The 24862-nt window shown below is 40.7% G+C and overlaps 2 protein-coding genes across 2 annotated transcripts in view; both read left to right on the forward strand.

Moving 5' to 3' along the window:
- Positions 1-3076: 3076 nt before the first annotated feature.
- Positions 3077-4582, forward strand: LOC306733515 (doublesex- and mab-3-related transcription factor A1-like; the record flags this gene model as incomplete). The annotated part of the gene is made up of 2 exons (XM_079214767.1): positions 3077-3551; positions 3798-4582. 2 exons carry the CDS (start codon positions 3077-3079, stop codon positions 4580-4582), a joined length of 1260 nt encoding a protein of 419 aa, XP_079070893.1.
- A 1099-nt stretch (positions 4583-5681) lies between these two features.
- The window catches only part of LOC306734112 (glucosidase 2 subunit beta-like), a gene marked incomplete at its 5' end in the record, with an annotated part of 107554 nt that continues 88373 nt past the window's right edge, over positions 5682-24862 (forward strand). The window contains 7 exons of the mRNA XM_079215445.1: positions 5682-5763; positions 6872-6988; positions 9033-9128; positions 10920-10977; positions 11902-12019; positions 15428-15557; positions 22620-22689. Of these exons, the coding sequence (XP_079071571.1) occupies positions 5682-5763; positions 6872-6988; positions 9033-9128; positions 10920-10977; positions 11902-12019; positions 15428-15557; positions 22620-22689 (671 nt within the window). The remainder of the gene's footprint in view (positions 5764-6871; positions 6989-9032; positions 9129-10919; positions 10978-11901; positions 12020-15427; positions 15558-22619; positions 22690-24862) is intronic.

Genomic DNA, 24862 nt, shown 5'->3' on the forward strand with positions numbered 1-24862 from the left:
CTTGCACTGATATAAAGGTAAATTCAAGTGATTGAATCTGACCAGCTTGATGGCCATCATTGGTGGCCATTTACCCATCAGCAGTGAAGTGGAGGCTACTGTGTGACACTTAAATGACAAGTGTGTGAAGTGACAGATGAGAAAGTAAACACACAAGGGTCAAGACCTTTCACATGCTGAAAGAGAGGTGGATTTGTTTGTTATTTGAGTGCTGTATTTCCAGAAGCAATGCCACCGTCTTGAAATTTAAGACGATGAACTGTTTCCATGTCAAAGTCGGTTCACATGAGGATTTCGTCTTTCTGTGATTCAGAGTTGGCAACAGTAACATGATCTGATCTTTCCCCATTGTGCATCAGAGGACCTGCAGATGCAGGGCAATAATATCAGATCAAACCCCATTTAGATTGACAATGTGACAATATGTGACATGCAATCTGAATGCACATGCCTTTAAAGGACACTATAAAAGATATAAGTCCACATGAAATGATTTACTGTTTAATGATGGACTTCTGCTCCTCTGCCCTACCTCCTTACCTCTCCACCTCCCTCCCTCCATCTCTCTGACAGTGGGAGACATAATCAGGTTTTGTGAGATTTGCGAGTAGATTAGCAGCCACCTTGCTTCAGATAAGAAGCTGTACTGATAAAGCCCTGTCCTCGGAGGCACATTTCTGTGATGAAACACCATATCTGACATGAGCAGATCAGTTAAGAACACAATTAAGACACTGTCTGTCTATTTCTACTCTAACTGCACCTATCTCTGCTAATCCCTTCGTTCTGTGTAAGGCGTGAGGTTGGAAAAATTCGGACTAGAATGACGGACAAACCGAGGAACTGGACGTAATTTTATATCGCAGAGGTAACTGCAGTGTATAGTTGTTTTGTGTATTAGATTATGTTAAAAGGTTAGAATGACACACACTAATTGAGAAATTACCTCGAGGTGAAACTGATCTGGTTTGAAGGGACTTTAAACAGCCATCCTGGCTCGGCCTTGTCATAATCCTATGATCCACAGACGAATAGAAGAGGCAGTAAATGAGTAAATATAACACTACAGCTTTTATCCGTAATCCAATTTATAAAGGCTTTTCTGAAACAGCTGTTTTGTCCCATTTTCCTTCTCAGGGTAATTATAAATAAGACTGAAACAGAGCCTTCCCAAAAGCTCACTATATAGTGACACACACATTTACGCTGGCTTGTTAGCGGCACGCTGCTTCCGGCCACCCTTCCTGCAAGAAAAAGCTGTCACTGGTCCGTGTAAACCGCTTAAGTGGTGTGCATGAAAAGCCAGGTGAGAGCTTAATGTTCCTGAATAAACTTGCCAGCCACAAATCCAAACCTCAAGTTCAACTTCACAGTGGATGAAATGATAAAAGCTACATGTGCGTCCACACAGCATCTGCATCACTGGCATTTATTTATGTTCTAAGGCATTCTGTGTTGATAGATGCATTTCAAATCCTCTTCATGTCCTTGCACAGCTGTAGTGAGTCTGTACTACCAACCCCTATCCGTCCAGGCTCTTTAACTTGCGGAACATCTTTCTGCAAATAGCAGAGTCTCTTCTCAAAACCTCGTTTATTATCGGGATGCTTTTGTTACGACAAATTCCTGGACACACGTACAGATTTTGTGTTTTTGCACAATATGTGTTTGTTCTTTGTACATGCACACAGGCATGATTGTGATGGGGCAGGTGGGCAGGTATGCTGCTGATAAGACCCGTCACCTGAGGACAGATGGATCCATGTGAGGTAGAGGTAAAAAAAAATTAAAAAATTCACTCATATGTTTTGTTCTCAGAAGCAGTAAACATCTTTTAAGTTGAAACTCTTAGTCTGTATGTGTGTTGTAAGTAATACTCTTAATGACTACTAATAGCTATGCCTGCATCGAATTATTGTGTGTTATACTGTGAGCAATTTTCCTGGCCTCTGCTGTAGCAGACCTTCCTCAGAGATGCCCTTCAGGGAATGATTATCTCAGTAAAACGCCACAAGGGGGTTGAGTGCTTCCATCCACCGCCTCTTTAACCCGCATCCATTATTCAAAGGGAGTTTAGTAGGAGTCAGAACTACAGGGAGACGAAGAGAAGCCATGATGTCTCCCGCTGACATCTGCAGATGATTAGGAGGTGTCTAACAGCTAAGGGATACTACCATTATTAACATTTAAGTGTGACATCTCAGTCAAGCTGCTCACATTTGCAGTGAATAAGGAAGAAAAGAGAGAAATACAAAAGTACATGTGTGCAAATGCAGGACTAGCAGTGTTTGAGGTTTGCGTTTCCCTTGGCGACTGCCACTGTGTTTGTGACACTATGCGCAAGTTGTTTTCCATGTAATAACGGGAGGGCAATCTGTTGCGTGTAACTGGATCCTGTTTGAATGGAGAGATATGAATGAAACATGTGACAAGGTGTGATTAGCGATCCACCAATCTTGCAGGGTGTTTGTTGACAGATGGGTCTTTTGTCAAGGTAATTTGTCGGACAGAATAACCAGGTAGATAATTACTTGTTGCCTTTGTGTCCATTAGGGCCATTGTTGTGTTAAAATCATCCTAATAGTGAATATTCATTGCTCAGTGGGGTGACCAAAGTGGCTCATTGTATCTCGCTGACCTGAGGCAACATATTTATCTTTGTGTTTACACACCCACATCAACAGACTTCCGGTTCATATTAAACATAATGCACTATTAAAGCAATGAAAACTTCAATGAAAATACAAATATAATTTCCTGCAGATCACAATTTCTAAAAAGTGCAACCTCAGATTGGACAAAATCTAGTCATGGTTGGCCTGCAGTTGCATCAGATTAGCCCACTACTCCTCTATGCAAATAAATATGATATAGGGTGCTATTAAGAGGCTGGAGCAGAAAGGGGTGTGACGAAGGTGTTGTATTACATGTCAAACCACCTGGGGAGAGGACACTTAAGGCGTGTTGTTTCAGGGTGCCAGTGGCAGTAGAGGGAGTCACTCAGAGAAGGCCACATCACGAGACTGAGTACACTTGTGTCGGACTTTAAGACTTCGTGTTTGCAACCTCTCAGGCAATGGACAGCAGGATCACACCGCTCGGCCTGGCCGGGCACACCGGCAACCCTCTCGGCGGCTTGCACGTGCCTCCTTCCCTCCTGCGTCCTCCGCATCTCTTCCTCCGTGCGTGTAATCCCGCTCTGGAGAGGGGATACCCCCGCACCCCAAAGTGCGCCAGATGCAGAAACCACGGCGTGGTCTCCGCGCTGAAGGGCCACAAGCGCTTCTGCCGCTGGAGAGACTGCGTGTGCGCAAAGTGCACTCTGATAGCGGAGCGGCAGCGGGTGATGGCCGCGCAGGTGGCGCTGAGGAGGCAGCAGGCTCAGGAGGAGAGCGAGGCCCGGGAGCTTCGGCTCATGTACCCGGGCTCGGGGATGGTGGGGGAAACAGGGATCCCTCAGGCGCCATCCTTGGGCCCCGAGGTGCCAGCGACCGGCAACACCCCGACAGCGCCCGGTTTTGATGTTTATGGAGCAGAGAACCCAAAAGATGGTAAATTAGAAATACAAAATGTTTAAATTTGAGAGTAAACTATTTTCTGTAAAAATATAAATGAATCCTATTATATTCGGAGTTAGTTGTTTGTCTGCAGTTTGTGTTTCATTCAATAACCCCAAAAGTATGACAGTTTATGAGGGCACATTTACTTTTAAACACTGCATTGTTTCAAGCATTTTACTCACACAATCTTGAACATCCTGTTTGAAACCATGTGTTTTCTTTCGTCCACATTTTCAGATGACAAACTGAGCAAGTACAACTTTTATAACGGATTTATGGGCCGAGCCCTCTTTGCGCCCCACGCCGCGCGGCTGCCCTCTCCAATAGACAAGAACGACCTGTCTCCAAACAAGGACCACGCCGCTTCCTTCAATGAGGGCAGCGCGAGTCCATCCCCGGTGTTTGACCAGCGCTCAGACCACATAGAGAGCCCAGAAAGGTCGCTTTCCTCCTCGGATCCGGAGTCAGGCAGCGAGTCGGAGAAACCCAAGGACTACCGGAGCCCGAATCGGGACCCCACTGATATAATGGCCAAGATCTTCCCTCATCAGAAACGGGACACCCTGGAGTCTATGGTGAGAACGTGCAAAGGTGACATTGTCAGATCCATTGAACTGGTGCTGAGCTCCAAAGAGAACAAAATTGACTCTGATAGCTTGTCTCTGTCTCATCACCCAGACGCGCTCAGGCATTCTGTTGGATTGCCTGGAGCGCTTGGTGGTCTGGGGAACAAGTCTGCCTTCACCCCGCTCCACATGCCCCCGCCGGCAGACAGTCTGTACGGGCTTAACCCCCGTCTCGGCGTCGGCCCCTTACGGCTGGCCTACTCCTCTGCAAACGGCGGCATGGCAGGTTTTATGTCACCATACATGACATCCGGACTGATGCCAGTGTTTCCAATGCGTCCACCCTTGGACTCCTATTCCTTCCCGGGCATGATCAGAGACCTCTCTTATCTTCAGAGCAAGGAGTCACTATGCAGTGCTACAGGTCTTTACACAAGACTTAACAGTGAAAAATGACGAATGAGAACCTAAGAAAAAAAGTCATTCTTTAGGTAATCTCATTTTGAATTTGGATTTCAGATTTACTTCCAAATTCCCTTTCAAGTGCCTCGAACCTAGTTAAAGTGCTGATTGAAATCACATGTTTGTTATAGTGTACGTGTTGAAAAGATTGTTTATTATTAATAAAACTATCAAAAGATGCTCTTGTTTTATTCCTAATTTTGTGGCTATCTATCTATCTATCTATCTATCTATCTATCTATCTATCTATCTATCTATCTATCTATCTATCTATCTATCTATCTATCTATCTATCTATCTATCTATCTATAATGTGAGATAAACAAATCACCCATCTTCCTTTTTCCATTATATTAAAGTGATGCATGCTACAAATTAAAACGCCAAAGAGTTACACTGTTACATTGTAGTAAATGGGTTAACCTTCAAAATGTTAAAGCTTTGAAGTATATTATCTAATGAAGTTAATTAGCCTACCAGAGGTGAGTTTAATCCTTTCGTTATCATTAAATCATTAAATTAATTATGGCTGAATTCCTTTTAGCTGCTATGAGTTCAGGTCAATAGAACAGACCCACTGTTTGTGTTATTAATAAGACATGATTTTCATTCTATTACCAGTCAAAATGTTTACTGTGAGAAAAAGTCTCCTCGATTTCTCGTATTAGATAGAATATCCTGACTACCTTCTGCGCTTGTTTTGGTTAGAGGCGCATTTGATAACCCTACCCGACATGCACTTCTTACAAACTAGAACACGTGAAAGGTGTTCATTGCAAATAATTACATTTAAAAAACACCTCGTCTTTCCATTTAAAAAACACCTCAATAAAGTATAAAACGAATAGGATGAGAATAAGAATGTGAACTGTAGCGTGTTTGTGAGGCGGAAAGCCATTCTGACTCATGATTGGTCCACAGAATCACACGTGACTAGGGAAGAAAACCAATAGAAAGGCAGCCACGAGACCCCATGTTTCAGGAAGTAAGGACATGGCCAGTTTACATGTCGAATGTTTATCATCAGTTTGAACACATTTGAGCGGGGTTTTGTAAGGCATGAGGGAGACGGTTTATAACTGTGCCTTTTGACATGCGTTTCCACGTTATTATCGCTGCTGTCCTTTGGTGTGGTTTCGCTGACTCGAGGAAAATAAGAGGAATCTCTTCGTCCTGTGAGTTCACTGTAGCCTTTAAGCAGGCTTAAGGCTAAGTAGCATTAGCTGTCATATCATTGGTAAACTACACTGCATGGGTCGCCGTGCTTTGCTGACAGCTCTTTAGCTTCAACAAACACAACATGTTGCAAGTTCCTATGAGGTTGTCATCGCCGTAGATCACCGGGACACGTAATTAGAACAGATATATCGTTCGTGTTGTTTATAACACCTGTTTGTCCTTCTATGACAAGTCGAAATGTTTGCTTTGGTCACACCGTTTAATACGTTAACCTTTTACGTTTCCCACAGACTAAAAAATGTGAAGGATATTTATAACTATGACATTTAACTAGCCAACACAGCTTGAATATGTGTCTTCTTTCCGTTTCAAAAACCGTCTACAGTCTATAATATTAACGTCAACGAATGTATTTTTGAGGGCGAAAGCCGTTCTGACTCGCGATTGGTCAATGGAATCACGTGTGGTCGGGCTAGAAACCAATAGAAAGACTCAGAACCGCCACGAGACTGCATGTTTCCGGAAGTAAGGACTTGGCCAGTTTAAATGTTGTATGTATGAGTTTGAAACACAGTTAAGCGGGTTATTGTAAAGCGGGAGGGAGACCGTTCATAACTGTGCATTCTGACATGCGCTTCCACGTTATTATCGCCGCTGTCTTTTGGTTTGGTTTTGTAGACTCGCGGAAAATAAGAGGAATATCTTCGTTCTGTAAGTTCACTGTCCCCTTCCAGCTAGCTAAAGACGGCTTAGTCATTGCATTATCTGTACATTACACTGTAAAGGGCAACTTAACAACTATTTAACTTCAACACATGCAACATGTTGCAAGTGACTATGCCATTGTCATCGCTGCAGACAGCTTGTAACCACTATAATCAGCGTTTAAAGTTTGTCTTGGGTGGCATACAACCAGACCTATCGTTTTATTGAATAGTTTCAGTAGCATTTATTTACAGACTCAAGCATCTAGCTTTTGTCTTTAAATAAATGCTGTGGGTGTAAGGTGTTATTCAAAGTTTTCTCCTTTGTTTGGTCACATTTCTACCTGCAGTTCGTGGCCATCAATATGCATCCTTCAGTAATGTTTTCGTCCCCTGACAGACAAGCGGTTCTACAGGGAGAGGAAGTCCTTTCTGTGCATTGATGGGTCCAAGATAATTCCCTTTGAGCAGGTGAACGATGACTACTGTGACTGTGAAGATGGCTCTGATGAACCAGGTAAAAAGTGAACATAGGGGCGAGTGGCTGTCTGTTTACCAAGTGTCTGTTAATATTTACTTAAGTGCAAACTGAATATCTGTTTTTGAATAAATACATATTGTTTGACTTGACTTTTCAGATATGTTCAGTTTTTTTCAACATATCAATATTTTTAAGAATGCAAGCATTTCAGTTAAAATGCATCACAGTAGACATCCACTTGCTACTGTGTGCTCCCCATCTGACCTTTTGGTTTCACTCATTGCAATGGGCTGCACTTTCTATCAATTAAACCCACACTTCCATATTTTCAAACAGATCATATACTATTCAGATTATTATCGTCAGATATTAGTTTTCTGCCCTTATGAAACTAGGGCACAAGGGAATAAATCAATTTCATTTAGGTAACATGTCAACTGGTTCCCTCTCCCTCATGTTTACAAAACATTATCGTATTCATCAACTCATTACTGGTTTTTGGTTCTCTTTCACAATATCACCATGTTAATCTCTTGTTCCTTAGGGAACCAGAAGTCTTCTAAACCGCTGATGAGGTTGAACAATAAAGATTTCTGGCTACTGAAAACCAGAAATAAAAAAAATTAACTGGTCTTCTTAGGTGGTTATTAAAGGAGTTGATATTGCAGCAAACAACTATTTGCAATGTAAAATATATATTGGAGTAATGGCTACCTGAGCAGAGAATGAAGTCTAACTCCCTCTGTGTCGTCAGATTTTGGAGCAAATTCAGCTTCAAACCTTTTCATCAGGTATTGTGATCAAATCTTTTTCTGAAATAATACATTTGTTCATCACTAGTAGTGTTGTCGTCGTCACACTCACGTGAATGTTAGTGCATGGGAGTCTCTCTGGCAAGCTATCTGCACCAATATGGCGGTTACCACTGGTAACTCAGCCCAGACCCTCTGCGTTGTTGCGGAAGAGTAGCGCCCAACCTCGGGTTCCCCCTCATGTAAACACTGTCAGTTCTGTCAGCACTGTATTCGTTGTTTGCACTGTTTGTGCAACTGTCTCCATGTTGAGAACCTTGAGGAGGCAAAAGATATGCTCTGATTTCCGGACTGAGCACCTTTTAACTTACTGAACTTAAAGCTGCAAGATCCGAGATTGGGGGTATTTCCATTGCCTGACAGTGGCTCTCAACATGTCGACTGCTCATAGCTAAAGGTGCTGACAGAGCTAAGAATGTTTACCTGAGGGGGAACCAGAGGGTGGGTGCTGCACTTCTATTACGACTCTGTTGAGACGGCAATATCAACTTTAACCTCGGTATGCGAGCATTGCATAGCGCCGGCTGTGAGCTAACCAGTGGTGCACGCTCCCATGCACTAACATGTACTAAAAGCAAAGTGAAGCAAGGAGAACAACACACACAGGGAGAGGGACTTAATTCTCTCCTCAGGTAGACATTACTCCACCATATATGTTCATAGCAAATAGGTGTTTGCTGCTATATTAATGCTCTGAATGTAAAATACAGCTCCTTTAATCATAATCTTTGCTCAACAAAACAAGTCCCATACGGCAGTGGTAAATCCAAACTGTAATATTGTATGCAACATAAATATAAGCCTCCTAATGAATTTCTTTACTTATTGCAGACGGGGGCAAGAAAAATAAATAATTAAGTATGTAGGTATTCACTGAAGACTGTTTATCAGACATGGTCAGCTCACTTTCACCACAAGATATTTTTCAAGCTGGTACAAATAGTTTTAAAGGTGCACACTGCTGCCACTCCTCAACATGGGTTCATTTTCTACTCTTAAGTAGGTGGAAACCAGACTGTTAAAAATACATATATATATATATATATATATATATATATATATATATATATATATATATATATATATATATATTTAAATTTAAAGATCATGAAATAACAAAAACAATATGAATCATCTGTACAGGTGCCTGTTGAAAAGGGACATACTATGTTTCTCTTATCAGCATGTATTATGAATAGCTTTGATACATTTGTTTCTGATGGTTAGTTTATAAAAAAGTGCTGACCTTTGCTCCTGACCCCATGTAGGCACCTCAGCCTGTCCTCGAGGCCGATTCTACTGCACCAATCTGGGTTTTCGCCCACACTACATCCCGTCATCACGAGTCAATGATGGCATCTGTGGTATGGCTTTTTATATTGTATTATGTTGGATAAAATGCTATTCTCCAAAGAGGTGACTCTAATGCACTTTACAGAACCTGAAGTGAGGCATAGATTAACGCTTTATGCTTCTGCCTTTCTCAAGGACAACCAGGGCGGTGCTACTAGTCAGGCGGTGATGAACAGATATACGCTTTCATGAAATGAGTCGTGGTCTTCTTTGTTCAAAATAGCTGGTGAAAAGGTTTGAAGCTGAATTTGTATATAACTTGTATTTTTTTTTTAGGATTTTGTTCAAACTTAAGTTCAAAATTCAAAATTAAGTTCATGTCCCTTTTCTTTTTTATTGAATACGTTGATCTGTTTGCTTTTACATCTTTTTGTGTGTTTTACAAAAATAGGCAGGAATTCATATCATATTTGACATGATGTCAAGAAGTTGACATCTGTTGACATGGCTCTCATACACACACACACACACACACACACACACCAATGTGCACACGCTCACTTTCCACAGTTTTTCTTGTGAAATACCATGTCCTTTTCCTCAAGGCGTTTCTCCATTCTTTCTTGTAAAATCTGCGACATTCTCTGCTTAATCAGATTGTTTTTCAGCCCCCCGTCTCGTCCACCTTTGTTCTTCCGCAGCTCTCCACTTTGGATACAATCAATACATTCTTGACATCCCCTATCTGTGACCAGCGCTTTCAGCAGCATTAAACAGCATGTAACCATCGCTGGTAAAAAAAAAAGAGAGATAAAGACATGAAAGAGCCCCCTCCTCCCATTCCTCCATTTCTTTATTCTTCTCCCACTGGCCTTCTCATAACTTCCCTTGAGTGGAGCCACTTAATAGCTAACGCAACATCGCTTTTCCTCTTCTGCTGGTTGTTGAGAGAGATTCTCACTGTCTTCCCTTTCTGAGCTGTGAAGCCTTGTTCCACCGGTCACCAATGGCATTCAGGATAATTGAGAAATATCACACTCTGCCCACTCTCTGGGGTGAAACATCTGAGCAAAAGATAGATCTGAGCACTTACAAAACACCATGCATCTGATCTTGATAAGTGGTTGATCTCAAGAGACTCTCTCTGAACTAGAGTGATATATCATGCAGGCACAACGATCTAATTTTCATTGCTGCTGAAAAGTTACTAAAGCCTTAAAGAGAAGATTGTTGCGACTCATGTCTGGTGGTTATCTGTAAGGCTACAGCAATCAGTCGGTTAGCTTCGCACAAATACTGGAAAAAGCCGGCCTGGCTCTTGTTTTTTTTCCTTAGTTTTTATGCATTAATGGTCCTTTAATGTTCCGGTGGCTTCAGGATTATCAGACAGACACAAGTTGTAAAAATGCCTGCTTGAATCTGATGATGATTTTTCTTTTGATTAGTCATTTTATCAATGAATTGTAACACAATACTGAACATTGCTATTACATTTTCCCACAGCACAAGTGGGCATCTCCAAAATATATTACTGCAGTGACGACTCGGTCTATCAAAACGGTTACTGCTCCCTTTTCTGGCGATTTTTGACAAATCAGCGAATGGATTCAGCTTTCTGATTACACCATATCTTGTTTTGTTCATTAATACATTATGTGCTGTGTGTTGGAAAGCAATTGCTTGTTCTCAACTTTTCCCTTTCTAGGGCCAAGGGAGTGATACTAAGCTCAAAAAGTAGCTGAAAATGTTCTTTTCATAGTTGCTGACTGTTTTTGTCTTCTTTCTTCTCCTTGCTGATATATTTATGCTCTTCTATTCTCTTGTATGTGCGTTGGATTGGTTTCTCCTGCGTCTCGTGCCAGATTGCTGCGACGCTTCAGATGAATACAACAGCCACGCTCACTGCCAGAACACGTGCTGGTCAGTTGAATCAAAACTGAGATTCAATATTTATAAAATAACACATGCAGAGTTTGACTCAAAATATGGCATTGGAGGCCCACGCATTGCTAAAGAAGAAAATATTCAATCAGCCTAGTTGGGCAAATGTATCAAACAGAACATGTTTTGGTAATTTGATAAAAATGCAGATCATCTTAAATCCAAGCTGTCTTTAAGATAAGGGTATCTATTATAGTATTAGTGTCATAGAGAGTGATGCACTGTGCCACCAGGGGGCATGGTGTCACTATGGTTTAAAATCCTGATGCAGTTCAGACCTACTCTAGTAATGTATATGCATCACAATATTGTGATCCTTGATAAAGACGGATCTGACTCCCTACACTGTAAATTGTACTCTCAATAACTCCACCCTGAGGTGTTTTTCATGCCGATAATTCCGCTTCTATGCGATATAAATTGCACGCTGCCTAGATGGTAGGTCTGCGAATAAATGCACCTATAAGAATGCAGACCCCTGCCAGGTCATGTTTATCATCTTCTCTGAGATGCACAGATTGACCATAATTTGATGCTGAAATCTTGCCCGCTGTGTAAATGTAACTTCTAATAAGGTAACCGTCCTCTTTCGTTGACGGTCCTCTGTGTTTTCAGTCCCTGCCTTTCGCCTCAAAACCACATACAAGCAGAGTATATCTCATTATGTTTTCACAAGGTCCACACTCCTATTGTGTTTGCCAGACTTCAAAAACAATTTGGTTCAGCCACAGAGCATCAGCTCCCATCTTATTTACTCTTCTATTTTCCCATTTGGCTTCCCGTTGCATTGTGGGCCCTTAAAAATTGGATTGCGCCATCTCAATGACCATTGCAGGGGTGGCTGCTGTTTTCTTTGTAATGATGAGACTGTGCATTCTCTCTCTCACTCTCTCGCTCCTTCAGGAATCTGGGACAGAGAGAGAGAGCATACGTGGAGGGCCAGATGAGGACCTTGGACGAGGGTTTGCAACTCAAGCAGCAGCTGATTGAGGAGGGAGTGCTGCTCTGGAGGGAAAAACAGGTACACTGAAAGTAACTGCTGAAGTAACTGCTACGGCGTGGCCTGTAAGAGAGGATAGTCATCAGGGTTTTCCCTAAAAAGCTTTATCCTGTTCCTGTTGTGAGAAAACAAGCAACTTTCACCTGACCTACACAGAATGTACACACGGTTCATTTAGTGGTCCATATATAGTCTATGGTGGCCTATATATTTTAACTTGATGTTGTGTGCATTATCAATAATACAAAAAACGACTCTAATTGGCAGTTTCTGTTTTCTTCCACATAAGTGAAATGATATGGAGCTGACTAGGAACCAGCCTTAATATTCATAATGTGTCGACTGTGTTAGTATTGTAGAATGTAGACTTTATTTCACAGCCTGGCTTTGATATTGTTTGAGTCAAACCTTTTTGCTTTGGTATGTCTAATATAGTTTTGTATGGTTCAGGGTACAACAATTCTATAACAGTAGCCTATTTCCCTCCCCACTAGGCTGCAACGTGTGTCGCCTGTAGCCTGCATACTAATCACCGGCCTGTTGTCCATACATGTTCATGACATCTGCTGCTAAAGGCGACTGCTGTGCACTTTCCAACGCCGCCCGTAGCCTGCTGTGCAGTTAGTTTCTGCCATGTCAACGTAATAAGTTCACTGTTTTCTAGCTCTAAGAGCTGTCAAAATACGAACCGCAAGCTAATCCCCTTGCATAGTAACAAGTGTCCTATAACAAACATATCCGTTGCTTCATTTGCATCACTCGAAAACAGTAAATGGTTGGGGGTAAATCGGCACAAGTAAACAAGTGCCTGAGTGATCAAGCCCTTTTTGAATCAACAAGATCCTTTTTATAGAGCTTCTAGAAACTACTTCACAGTTTCCGCTGCTCTCCATTTGCTCGTTCAACAAGCACTAGGCCAAATTAGAAACTGGAGCCCCGGAGTTCAGTGCAAATTAAATTGGTAAATTTGGCAGCTGAGGATCTCAGTTCATTACTTAATGCATTATCTTAATTTGAGAATTACAAATCGTCGACTCCACGCTGTTTGACGGTCAGTCTTGCTCACCTACGGAATGTTGCACATATGAAGATATCTTTTCTTGTTTTTTTTTTTAGGTTCTCCAGTAATGGAAAACAGTAAAGTATATGACCTGCGTACAAACATGTCGTTATTGTCATTTAGAAAAAAGCCTGAAAAAAAAGCCTGAAAAAAAGTTCTTTGAGTCTATCATGGCTGTCCTCAATGCTTAAATACTGTCCATTGATTATTTGAGAACTTACTTCATCTCAAGGTATTCGTATGCGTTTCAAGAATGTCAGACTTGTTTAAACATATATTGCTTGTGATGTAAGATACAGGTAAAAAGATAGCACTTGTTTGACTAAAGAGATTTTGACTGAAGGACATTTGTCTCACACATGTCTGATTTGCCAGCTGAAGGTCTCTGAGTGTGTACCCTGTGCTCTTCCTCTCCTTTTTTTGTTTTGTTCCATGTTCTTTTCTGTGGCAGCTGATTGGCAGATCGAGGCTGCAGTGCCACCCAGCCCTCCTGGCCCAGCAGCACAATGTGCTCCTCTTCTCTCAGTGTGTCTTTGTTGATATGGCAGGGTTACCTCAGGGGCCTTGTCTCCAAAGCCTTACACAATGACTCGAAAGTGAACTCTTCCGGCGGTCCAAGGGTTAAATAAGAATCTGCTGTTGAAGAAACAGGATGCCAGAAAACTTTTAAATAAAATTCGAAGCCTTTTTACAATGGGAGCTGAATGTAGCGTGTCAGCACCGCCCGCCCCAGGACCAACTGCTGCTGTTAATTGAATACTAATAGGTATTCAATAAAATCTCCTTTTAGGAGGTTCGGCATTATCTTTCTGCCCACTAGTTAATTGTACATTTTAGATCAGGGAATGATGTGCAGGGTTTGCTAGTCCTCACTCCTTTGTTTTAAATGTTTATTTCTCTCTCCCAAATGTAGTTTTGTCTAAATGTTGTTGCTTTTTCTGTTCAAACTGTACTACAGCTATCAGCAGAGTTAACGCAGCTCTTTTGAAACTAACATAATCATCCCAATAGAAATATTTAGATTAATGTTTTAAAGGTTTAGATTAATTATAAAACCTGAGTTTGTGGAAACAAAAATACTTTGTGCATTAGTTTTTTTGGGTGTTCTGTAAAGTATTTCAACACCAGAGGAACAATTTACATATTATGGATGTTATTCACAAGTGAGTATTTTTTCGTTAGCTCAAAATGGAGCCCATAAATCACTGCAGCAAACTGAAGGTGGCTAAGCAAGCAGCGTGGCCTAGAAAAGTAGTCATCCCCATCCGAACCAAGCAGAATCCATCACTGCATTATGAGAGTCTCTGAGGAGAGATCGGAAGGCAGTACACACACATGCACACGCACACGCACACACACACACACACCCACACACACCCACACACACACACACACACACACACACACACACACACACACACACAGCTGCTGCTCTTTCATATTAATTGGTCCATTACAGAGAGTAATGATGGGTTATGCTTGTTTGTCAAAAGCTGTCGTATTTGGTGTGACAGCAACACCTCCTGACGCAAGTGATTTAAATAGTCCATTGTGCCGGCCTGACCGCTGTCGTACAAGTTTTAGTAAATACAAGGGCTGGTTGTGGCCTGCAGGTAGATATACTGATACTTAGAGAAATATGAGGAAAGAACAGAGACAGATCTTTAAAATCTGTTAAATCAGGCACAACTTTCTGTAAAAACCTTTGAGGCTATAAGTCAACTGTCCTGTTGTCAACACTTGTATTGTTTCTCTATAACCGTTGATTGTTAATGTTATATTTCCCCTGAGTGATTATATAGTCATGTAGAAAATAAAGCTGGTTAGATTAATAAGGTTCTTTTAGTTTCTGGTGAGATATTTCACTCTGGGCCGACATTCCTGGAGCTAAAAATGCACCAAAATTGTCTATGTTACACCGAACCAGAAAATAGTAGCTCTACAATAGACTAAATTACTATGTAGGCGTTAATGCTGCATTTTTTCCTTCTATCTTGGGTTTTTAATGTTAATATCGAACACCAGACTCTCCTGCAGTGATTTATAATTCAACAAAGATAAGACACATGAAAATAGATTTCATTTTACAGTACGTATATGTTGTTTGATTGGTATCATTTGTATGGTTCTATGCGGTGGGTGTTTGCTTTGAAAAAGACACGGGTGGGTTGATTGCAACATAATGCATTTTTGGTGGCTTTTGGTCAACTTAATCATAATTAGACATAATCAGAATGTCAATTTATTTTTAGTGTGTAGTTACTTGCACAATGACTGACTGTAATCTAGAAAACTGACCTTCTGTGCTAGACCTGTAATTGAATAGGAGGAAAGTGATGTTGTTTGTCTCTCTATTGTCCTCTCTTCAGGTCCAGCTCCGAGAGCTTCAGCAGGTAGCCGAGGACCTACAGATCAAATTAGAGGAACACAGAAGGAGGAAACACGAGGCAGACCGACTCAAAGAGCAAACATTAAGGGCGCTGGAAGCAGGGGACAGCAGTAAGTGTCTTGCCACCTTTAACCTGCCATGATTTGGTTTGAGTCCATTCAAAGCAATTTGCTCAATCCACAGAATTGCTTCAGTTTGTAGATCATAGGTCATTGTTGCGGCTACCACAGGGCAGCATCCGTTTTATTTGAACTCAGCCTTACGTTGAACAAAAGTAAATTGCCCTTAGCTCCTCCGGCCAGATAGTCAGGAAGACAAATGGTAGAACATCAGAAATGGCTGGAAGGGTTAAATACAGACGCCTGTGCCATTGAAATAAATGGACTAGGAAAGGACTGCTGAGTAACAGCATATTGCAGTCCCACAGCTCTCCTTTCACGTTTCTCAAACCTCTAGAGTGGAGTTGCTTATGACTCACAGGAAAATTCCCTTATCGCTCCAAGCACTAGCTGGCTCGGCATTTTAGTGACGTTCAAACCTGCGTATGTGAATGTACAGAAAGTTGGGTAGGAAATGGGCTCAATAATGTTTTTGCACTGAAGTCCATAAGGATTTAGAGTCATCACATATATGTGTGTGTGTTGGGAAGCAGGGGACAGAGATCTAATATATCCTTTCTTTTGTCTCTTTAACACATATTTAGCTGGTTGAATGTCAATATACCAAACAAAATGCATCACATAAGGGTCTTTTGAATACTTTTTAATGCTTTGTCATCATGCTTTTCATGTTCTTCTCTGATGCCATGAAATGCTGGCAGTTGATTGTCGAGTGTCAAACTGGCCCTCAAGTTTTAAGTTTTGATTGCATTAAAGGTCATTTGACTTTGCTGGTTCCTCTGAGCAAACATCCATCATGCTTCCCACTGCGCCAGCTGACCTTTGCTAGACGTCACCGGCCCCCCGTGTTCCTGAGCCTGTCATTCTTTGCTTCCATTACTGCTTATCTTCAGGGCGTAACAACCATCAATCAATTTCCATGTCCATGTTCGCGAGTCTTGTCCAAGTTGGCTTTCCATTGAGGCTTTTAGTGTGGGTGTGTGAGTGAGTGTGGGAAGGAAGTAATGAAAGGAAGGAAGGGAAGGAAGGAAGGTAGGAAGGTTCGAGTCACTTAAAGGCTTCTTATTTGGCATTTTTCTTGCCTGCAACCTATGAAGTTACATGTTGATTAATACTTGAATTTCAGTGAATAAGCACTATTAATCGCTGCCAACAGTATAACTCAGCAAAAGCTTTTTGGCTCCCTGACTCGCCTAACTGTTATTATTTTGGGGTAGAAAGTTGATACTGCTTAGTCAAGAAAATGAACACAGTAAAGCAGAGATTGTATAAGTGAAGTAATTGTCCAGGAAGTATTTTGACCATTGTGTAACTTTTAGATCTGATGGATTTTTGTATTTTCTTCTTTAATGCCATCTGGCTAATGCATTTCCCTGAGTTGTTTAAAAAAAAAAAAAAAAGGCTGTTTTTCTGATGGAGTGCAAGGCAACAGTAATGCTGTGTTTACTCTAGGATGGAACAAGAGCAACAAAACGGCCGAGCGTGGCCAGCTACATCATCTGCAGGTCACCGTGGAAGTGTTGCCCAAGCTCTTGTCGATGTGATTATGTCGTTAAAAACCACTGGGAACTCTCTCACAGCGGTTTTAGATGGTTTGGAACAGGGTGAAACCAAAACACATGACTGGTTGACGCGTCAGTGGGGCACTGACATAAGTTGACACCAGCTCAATCTATCGCCCGTCACACAGTGAGAGGTGTCGCACGTCGGTTTACAGCTCCATTGAAATTGACTTCTCGACTGTCGCTTGGAGTGTGATCGCAGCATTAGGTATCCCTTACGTTACAATTGGAAATGTCGTTTCTTGCCCGCAGCGTTTTTACACTTCAGTCTATACAGTAATACCACACCCATATTCAAACCAACTTGGAATCGGCTCGAGTTTCCAAATCTCGAGAGTTTCTTGGATTTCAAAGGTCTTCAAAAGTCTCAAAATGGCCACCGTTTTCTCCATATTATTATAACGCTTTTACATCAAATCATTCGTTTGCCATCATATAATAATATTTATATCCTTAAATGACAGGGTATTCTGTCATTTAAGGATATATGAGGACAAATTAGGAAGTTATCTCAAATAAATATCGCATGAAAGAGAATGTTTTTTTTCATGAGCTCTTGTCTCTCTTCATGACCTGTCAATAGTCCGTGTCAGAATAGGAAGGAAAAGCCAGAAGAACAAGCAGCTGAGCCTGCAAAGTAGAACTTAACAGTCTTTCCCTTTTACTGCAGCTGTCGCTCAAACATGTCTCCAGGGCTTCATGCGCAGTTATTGAGAAGTTTTAAAGGGCCAGGTTATTTGTACCCTCAAAGGAAATTGCAGCTTCTCAAGGTGCAGTGCTTCTGGTACAATTAAACAATACTTGAACGACTTGGAGATATTGGATGTTGTTACAGTACGAGTTGCCCTATTTCATGTCGCATGAGAAAATTATATTCCATGAGTTTATCTTGTGTACATGCTTTTGCAGGACTATGAGCAGGTGCTATTTTAGGAAGAAGTGTTTGGGAACTGCAGTGTGATACTGTTACACAGTCCAACTAATAATGCACATACTGTGTTATTAGGTAATAATTAACTATTACGTTAGAATACAAGAACAATGTACATAGAATAGGACCACATTATTGCGCTGTAGCCTGTGATTACATTAGGTAGCTCAGTATCTACGATTCTCTTACACTTTGCAAAGCATGCTGGGAAATCTGGTTATATACTCATTGAATAACAAAGACTTTGATGTGCCGGACTTTCAGAAAGAACAGTGATCAGGGTTGTTTGTCTTTAAAAATAAATACAAATAATCCTTTTTAATGGCCAACTTCAATAAGCTTTGGGTTCACATGGAGGTCTCTTCCTTCTCTGATGTTTATTTGATATGATCCCCTCATAAAGAGACACATTGGAGTCATGTCTGTTACTTTAATGGTACGTCCCAGTATGCAAAGCTACACTGTCTCAGAGTTCACCCACAGTTTGAGGAGATTTCCACAAATTCATCGGTAATCCAGCGGTTGACCTGATTTTCTCTGGCGGACCGTCTTGCATTCCACCTCCCTGTTACTCATGTTTCCAGAGGTACATGAGTGCAGTTAGACATACGATGTCCTCATCTTATAGCATACATGATATGTACTTAGATGGCAGGATGCCTCAGCAGCCAAACCAGTATATGCACAACATTTATTTGGTTTTATGTTTCTTCATTTTTTAGATAAACTGTACATTATGTATGAACAAAAAAGGAAAGATGAATTTATATGTCATGTCAAATCTGGGCACAATTCATTATCCATCCTTTTGAATTTGAGAATGATGCAATTTCCATTGCTAATTGAATCAATGTTAGTTTTTCCCCAACCATACAGCCAAGCATAATGATTAGATGATGTCAAATTGATGTCATTTTCAGTCACGTGTATTCATTAATTTCCCCAGCAGCGGTAGAGCCAAAGCAGAGTGTAAGTCATTACATAGTCAGATTTGCCATTTTTATTTATGAAAGTTTGCCGTCCCCTTTTGAATTGTTTGTTCATTAGCGAATCATAAAACCAGACTCTAGCGCAGCAAATAGCAACTTGTTTGTGTCAGATAGACATTTTGATGCATAAGTAAACCACATGGGCATTAATTTGGTATAAAAAGGTTTGGGACAGGTATATTCTCACAGAATAACAAAAGCATATCTATTCCCCTACCATACTTTAGCCTAAGGGAGATCATTAGTGTTGTTGTCGGGGAAGATGATAACAGATTTTGACATAATCTGACTAATTATTAGCAGAGGCCGAGAGGTATCGGACGTATTTCACAATAAAGTGCCAATATCAGACATGTAAGACGTGATGATCCAAAGACCTATTTACACCTAATCAAAACATGCACTCTCTATCTTAAAATATAGATATATAGATACATTGATAATCCAATCTGATCACAGGCCTTGGAGTTCACACCTGCTCTGGTTGTCTCGGTTATGCAAATTAGTGGGTGGAGCTGATGGATTTGTTGAGTGTAGTTATTGTTCGCCTTATTGTAAGATACCTTTTAGCTGTTTTATTTCATATTGGCACTAGAGAAAACACGATTCACGCCTGTTTGCCATCTGTTTGGCAACGGCTTTATGAATTTTGGAAATTTGTAGCATGCTGCCAGTTTTGCTTGAACAGTGAGTTTTCTCTGCACTGTTTTAAATCAACACATTGCCTCCAGATGTCTCTTTATTTATATATATATATATATATATATATATATATATATATATATATATATATATACATACATACATACATACATACATACATATATATATATATATATATATATATATATATATATATATATATATATACATACATACATACATACATACATACATACATACATACATACATATATATATGTGTGTATATATATATGAAACAGATCTAATTTTGTTATGTATCTACTGCTTTGATATACTCCGATTTCTCCCTATAATTAGAAATATAAAAGGAAACCCTCACATCCTACTGAATAAATATTAAATATATATATACATATATACGTACGTGTATGTGTGTATATATATATATATATATATATATATATATATATATATATATATATATTTTTTTTTTTTCTTTTTTTTTTCTTTCTATAAATAAGTGTGCACACATTTTGGGTTTATTGTGATACGTTTGTTATTTCTTTCTATTTCCTTTAATACATTTGATCATACAATCTATTTCAGTGAATCTTATATATGCTTTTACATTTTTTTTATGTTTGAAATAGCTTTGTGTTTTAAGGTTTTATTAGATAATGCTCAGCCAGCGGCAAAAACTAGGGACTTTGCAGTTCATCCAGTACGCTTTTATTTTATAACTTTTTATTTAGTTTTGTCACTGCTATTGTTAGCTATAGTATTAATTGTGAATGGATTCATAGTTTGGTTCATGATCTATGCTTTCTGTATATCTACAAAACAAGCTAAGTGGAAAGATTACATAATTTAAAGACTAATTTGGCACATTAATTTGTCTCATTTGTGATTTCTATCTGTGATATCCGCTCTCGGCTTAACATGTGGGAACCTAAAATAGAATACAGCAATTTGCTCAGCGACTTTAATCACAACCCTAAATGTATGATGTAAATGAGTGAGCAATTGATTTTGTACACTGCAATGTTCTTATAGTCCTGCAGTGTTTCCTGAATGTGATGCAGCATGACTCATTCTATGAACCGGCACCATCTGATGCACCGTTTCGGGTAAAACACTTATTTGCACATCCTATCCTTATATTTACAGTATCTGCTGTTTTCTGTAAAATAAAGGTTCAGTACAACACCTGCAGTCTTTTGGTACATCACCATCTCAAAGCTGTTTTTCTTTCCCTCAGAAAGAGGTAATTTTCTGTCTCAAAATATTGCGTATACTGTATAAAAACAAGCAAATGTGTGTTATGTTAGCCTTGGAGTGCACAGCTTACAATAACAAATACAGCTCTTTGTGGATAACACACTCTGTAGCCAAGGCGTAGATCTGCCATCTCCTGCTGATATGTTCCATTTTCTCTGTTCTTTGTTCCTCTCTTATTTTACGAGTATGCTGCGCTATCGCCAGGGCAACATGGGTGGATGAGTGATGGTGTCCATTAGTAAACATGGCCCCCTATATGTGCCATCGGCCTAAAAAGCCAATGTCTTGAACCTCCTTCCTCTCTTTTCTTTTTTCCCCCCGCCCTCCTACTCTCTCGTCACTTATTTTCCACATTCTACCCCACTCTTCCTCTTACCTTTTACCACACCGCCCCCACTCCATCTTATTCCATCCTTTGCCTTCCTCTCCTCCCTTCTCCATCTATCCTCCTTATGGTTGTTTTTCATAGCTGCAGCTCTGCAGTAGAGGGAGGGATGAGACCATTTCTCTTCCTCCTTTTGTGCACTAATTTTTTTGCGAGGCAGAGACTCGAGAACGAGTTCAGAATGTCAAGCATTAGGTTGGGAATAGAGCGCTGTTCAAACAAACGAATAGGCCACTAATATGACAGATGCTGTATGTATTGCAGAAGAATATTAGCAAATCTTGTTTTTCCCCTTGGCTGAGTAGAGTCAACAACAGGGGTGAGGAATCTGGCTCCTTCGTAGATATTCACTGCCTCCGTTCATGTTGTTGTTGACAAGAAGGGGTGCACAATCTTGCATCTTCTTAAACTTAAATCCCCCAAAACAACATGGCTTTATGAATATGAATTAAAGGTTCATTTTTGTCAGGCGGCATCTATGAACTGGGGTTTAGTTTTTTTTTTTACTCCCTACATCACACACTCAGCCGAGGCGCTCTACTGTACACTGAAGAAAAAAATAAAAATGCTAATTTCACAATTAGCTTTTCTGTAATTAGTACGGAAAGGTAATTGCGGCGGATGTGCAATTAGTATTATGTAAAGTGCTTTTCCCCAGACTTAGGGGCCAATCAGTTTGCCCCTTTACATTCTCCGTTCTGCTGATGATGTGGGAGATGCTTAGTGCCGAACATAAGAGAACTTCCTCTCCCTCCCACTCAGATGAATACGATTCACAAAATGAATCAGTTGGGGTCACATGCTCGCTGGAAAGGGGGGTTGAGCAATTTTTTTGCGTCTCCTTTTCATCTGCCTGTGAATATGAATGGGGAAGAGGGAAATCACTGTCATACCAGCCGTTACAGCACAAAGCCTCCTGATTGCATTCTGGACTCTGACATCCCTTTTTCTTTCCTACAGGGAAACCAAATGGTCTTGCACAGCGTGCCTGACTTCTTGCCTGATTGGCCAACAAGCTCCTCCCCCCGCTCCTCGTATTTTTTAAACCAACTCCAACTCTGTCCTTTTTTCTATCCCCACCTCTCAGTTTGCAATTAGTTGGATCATATCTATAGCAGTGATCCAACATAGCTTTGTAATGGAGGATTACTTTATTGCTTCTTCATCATGACTCATTGTGCTTATAAGATGATCAGCGAGAATGTTGTGTCTTTAAACGATCAGGTCATTCTGCATTAACCCAGATATCATTTTCCCTTTTAGGTCTTTTTAGACGTCAGAACAGCACAGTAGCCAGAACGTTCCAGTTACTGGACAGCAATAAAGATGGCAGGTAATTAACATGCAGATATTTTCTTCGTTGACAATTGAAAACCTTGTGGCTCCAGTTTTCATGCTCATTTTGTCCAACGCTAACCCATTTAAATGACTCAGGGCACCATGACAACCCTCCAAAGTCTATTCATGTGCTAGCCTTCAAATGTTAATAAAAACGGAAACCATTTTGTTTTAAAAGCTGTGTTGGCAGAGATTTTCAGATGTAAGGATCCACTGATATTTTTACACTGAAACCGTTTTTCCCTGAGGATTTTACTCTTGCCAGGGTGAAAAGGTTTCTGTCACAGTATTGAGATTGATATGAAATCCAATACTAAAGAAACTCCTAAAGCATATTTGCTCTCCGTTTGGGCTTTTCTCCTCCTACTGTGCCGTTTAAAAATGTACCAGAGTGCTTGAAGGCTGGGGAGTGGGGGGGGGGACAAGGTTGAAGGTTTCCAATCTTGCTTCATAATTCATTGGTATCGTTTTTCTATCAAATGATCTGCTGTCCTTAAACAGTGTGCTTCTCCAACTAAACTGTGTAGTTTAACCATTGGATACTAAAATGAGCAAGCATTATTGATGAATATATCGGACTTAAATATTATCGTAAGAGTGAACCTACCTAGATGTGCCGATTTAATTTATTAGCACTTTGCCAGCTGACTATACATTTGCACAAAAGATTAAAAGCAACTCTCCTTTAGGGCAGCCCTATAGCTTTATGTGTGCATGAAAACAAAGGTTGCTTTATGTAAAGAATATATCCTGTTGTTTCTGTCGCTGTGGACAAGGGGGTATATTACCACATGGGGCATCAGAACTCACTCCCTTGTAATTATTGCAGTCCTAAATGGAAATCCTGCTAATGCAGCAAAGTGAAGAAACATAAATGAGAAAAGATAACGATCCATTTTTAGCTCTCGCGTTTATAGTATCTTTTATTGCTCATGCTTTCAGATAAATGGGTGTTTCTTGAGTTTCACACCAATATGTCTCTGCAAACACTCATTAGTTCCACCTTAACTTCTGATGCAGCGAATACTCATCAGTCTGAGCTGAGTGCACACATCGCATTCCTCCAAACTTCCACACCCATTTGTTCTTCAGCAAACTTGAAAAAGCATTTCATTGCCTTATTGCATTGTTTAATCTTTAAGTCCCAACAGAGCCGCTTGTCGCCCCTCTACCCAATCTCCCAGCTTCCCCTCAGCCACCCAAGCCGACTCACTTGCTGTCGTGAGAAGTGTTTAACCTTTGCCGGCATTAAAGAGACTGGCATCCATTTTGCCGCCGAGCGAGAAACTTATATTTGCTGGTGGCTTGCAGATAAACAGAGCGTGCCATCTCCAATGAGTCTCCTTCATGCTTCTCCACCGCTATCCCCACCCTGACGATTCTCACCTTCCCAAACTACGCCTGGAAAAAAATAATCAATACTGCTTAAGCTAACCAGGCATATTCTGGTAGAAAGGAAGCAGGGCTGGGCATAGTAAACTGAAAGCGCTATAAAACATATGGCCGCATTGAGGTCGAAGTGCTTGTGCAGCGATTTTTTTTTCCCAGGGAGCGTCATGTGCCCACTTATGCATTCCTGCGCCTGGATGTGTACCATTATTTAGCCCCTCGGCCCCTTCCCGTTCTGCCTCCATCCATCCACCCCATCCCGCTCCATGCCAAGCTGTCTCTCTCCGCGGGATGCGCTTAAACAAACACATTACTAAGGTTGAAATATCTGCAAGTGCCGCTTATTTCGATACAGCCATTATTTCAGTCCGTCAGTCAATGGGATTCGGTGAGCTGGCCATCTCGAGGCAGGACATGTATTGATGCCCATTTGAATAAAGCAGGCGGTGGAGGCTTTGTTTATGTATGCTACATCACCATTTTTCTTGTGCGGCTCTGCAGCTCACACGCCCGAGTGTCGAGCTTGATTTAGTTGCCGTTATGATAAATGAAAATCCAAAGTCACTGGTATACCTGATGCTTGCACATTGCCAGGCAGTTTGCTGACATTGAACTGGATTAGTATGCACATTGCAAACTCTTTATCTTGTTTGGAAAAAAAAGCAAGAAAGAAAAAAGCTCTTGGCTTTGTCCCTAATGACACTTAGCAAAACACTACCCCGTTCTTAATCCACCCGATTGGAATTGCTAATTATCTTTAAAGCAGATTCACAGATAAT

Source organism: Taurulus bubalis, assembly GCF_910589615.1.
Source record: "Taurulus bubalis genome assembly, chromosome: 3".
Classification (NCBI taxonomy): Eukaryota; Metazoa; Chordata; class Actinopteri; order Perciformes; family Cottidae; genus Taurulus; species Taurulus bubalis.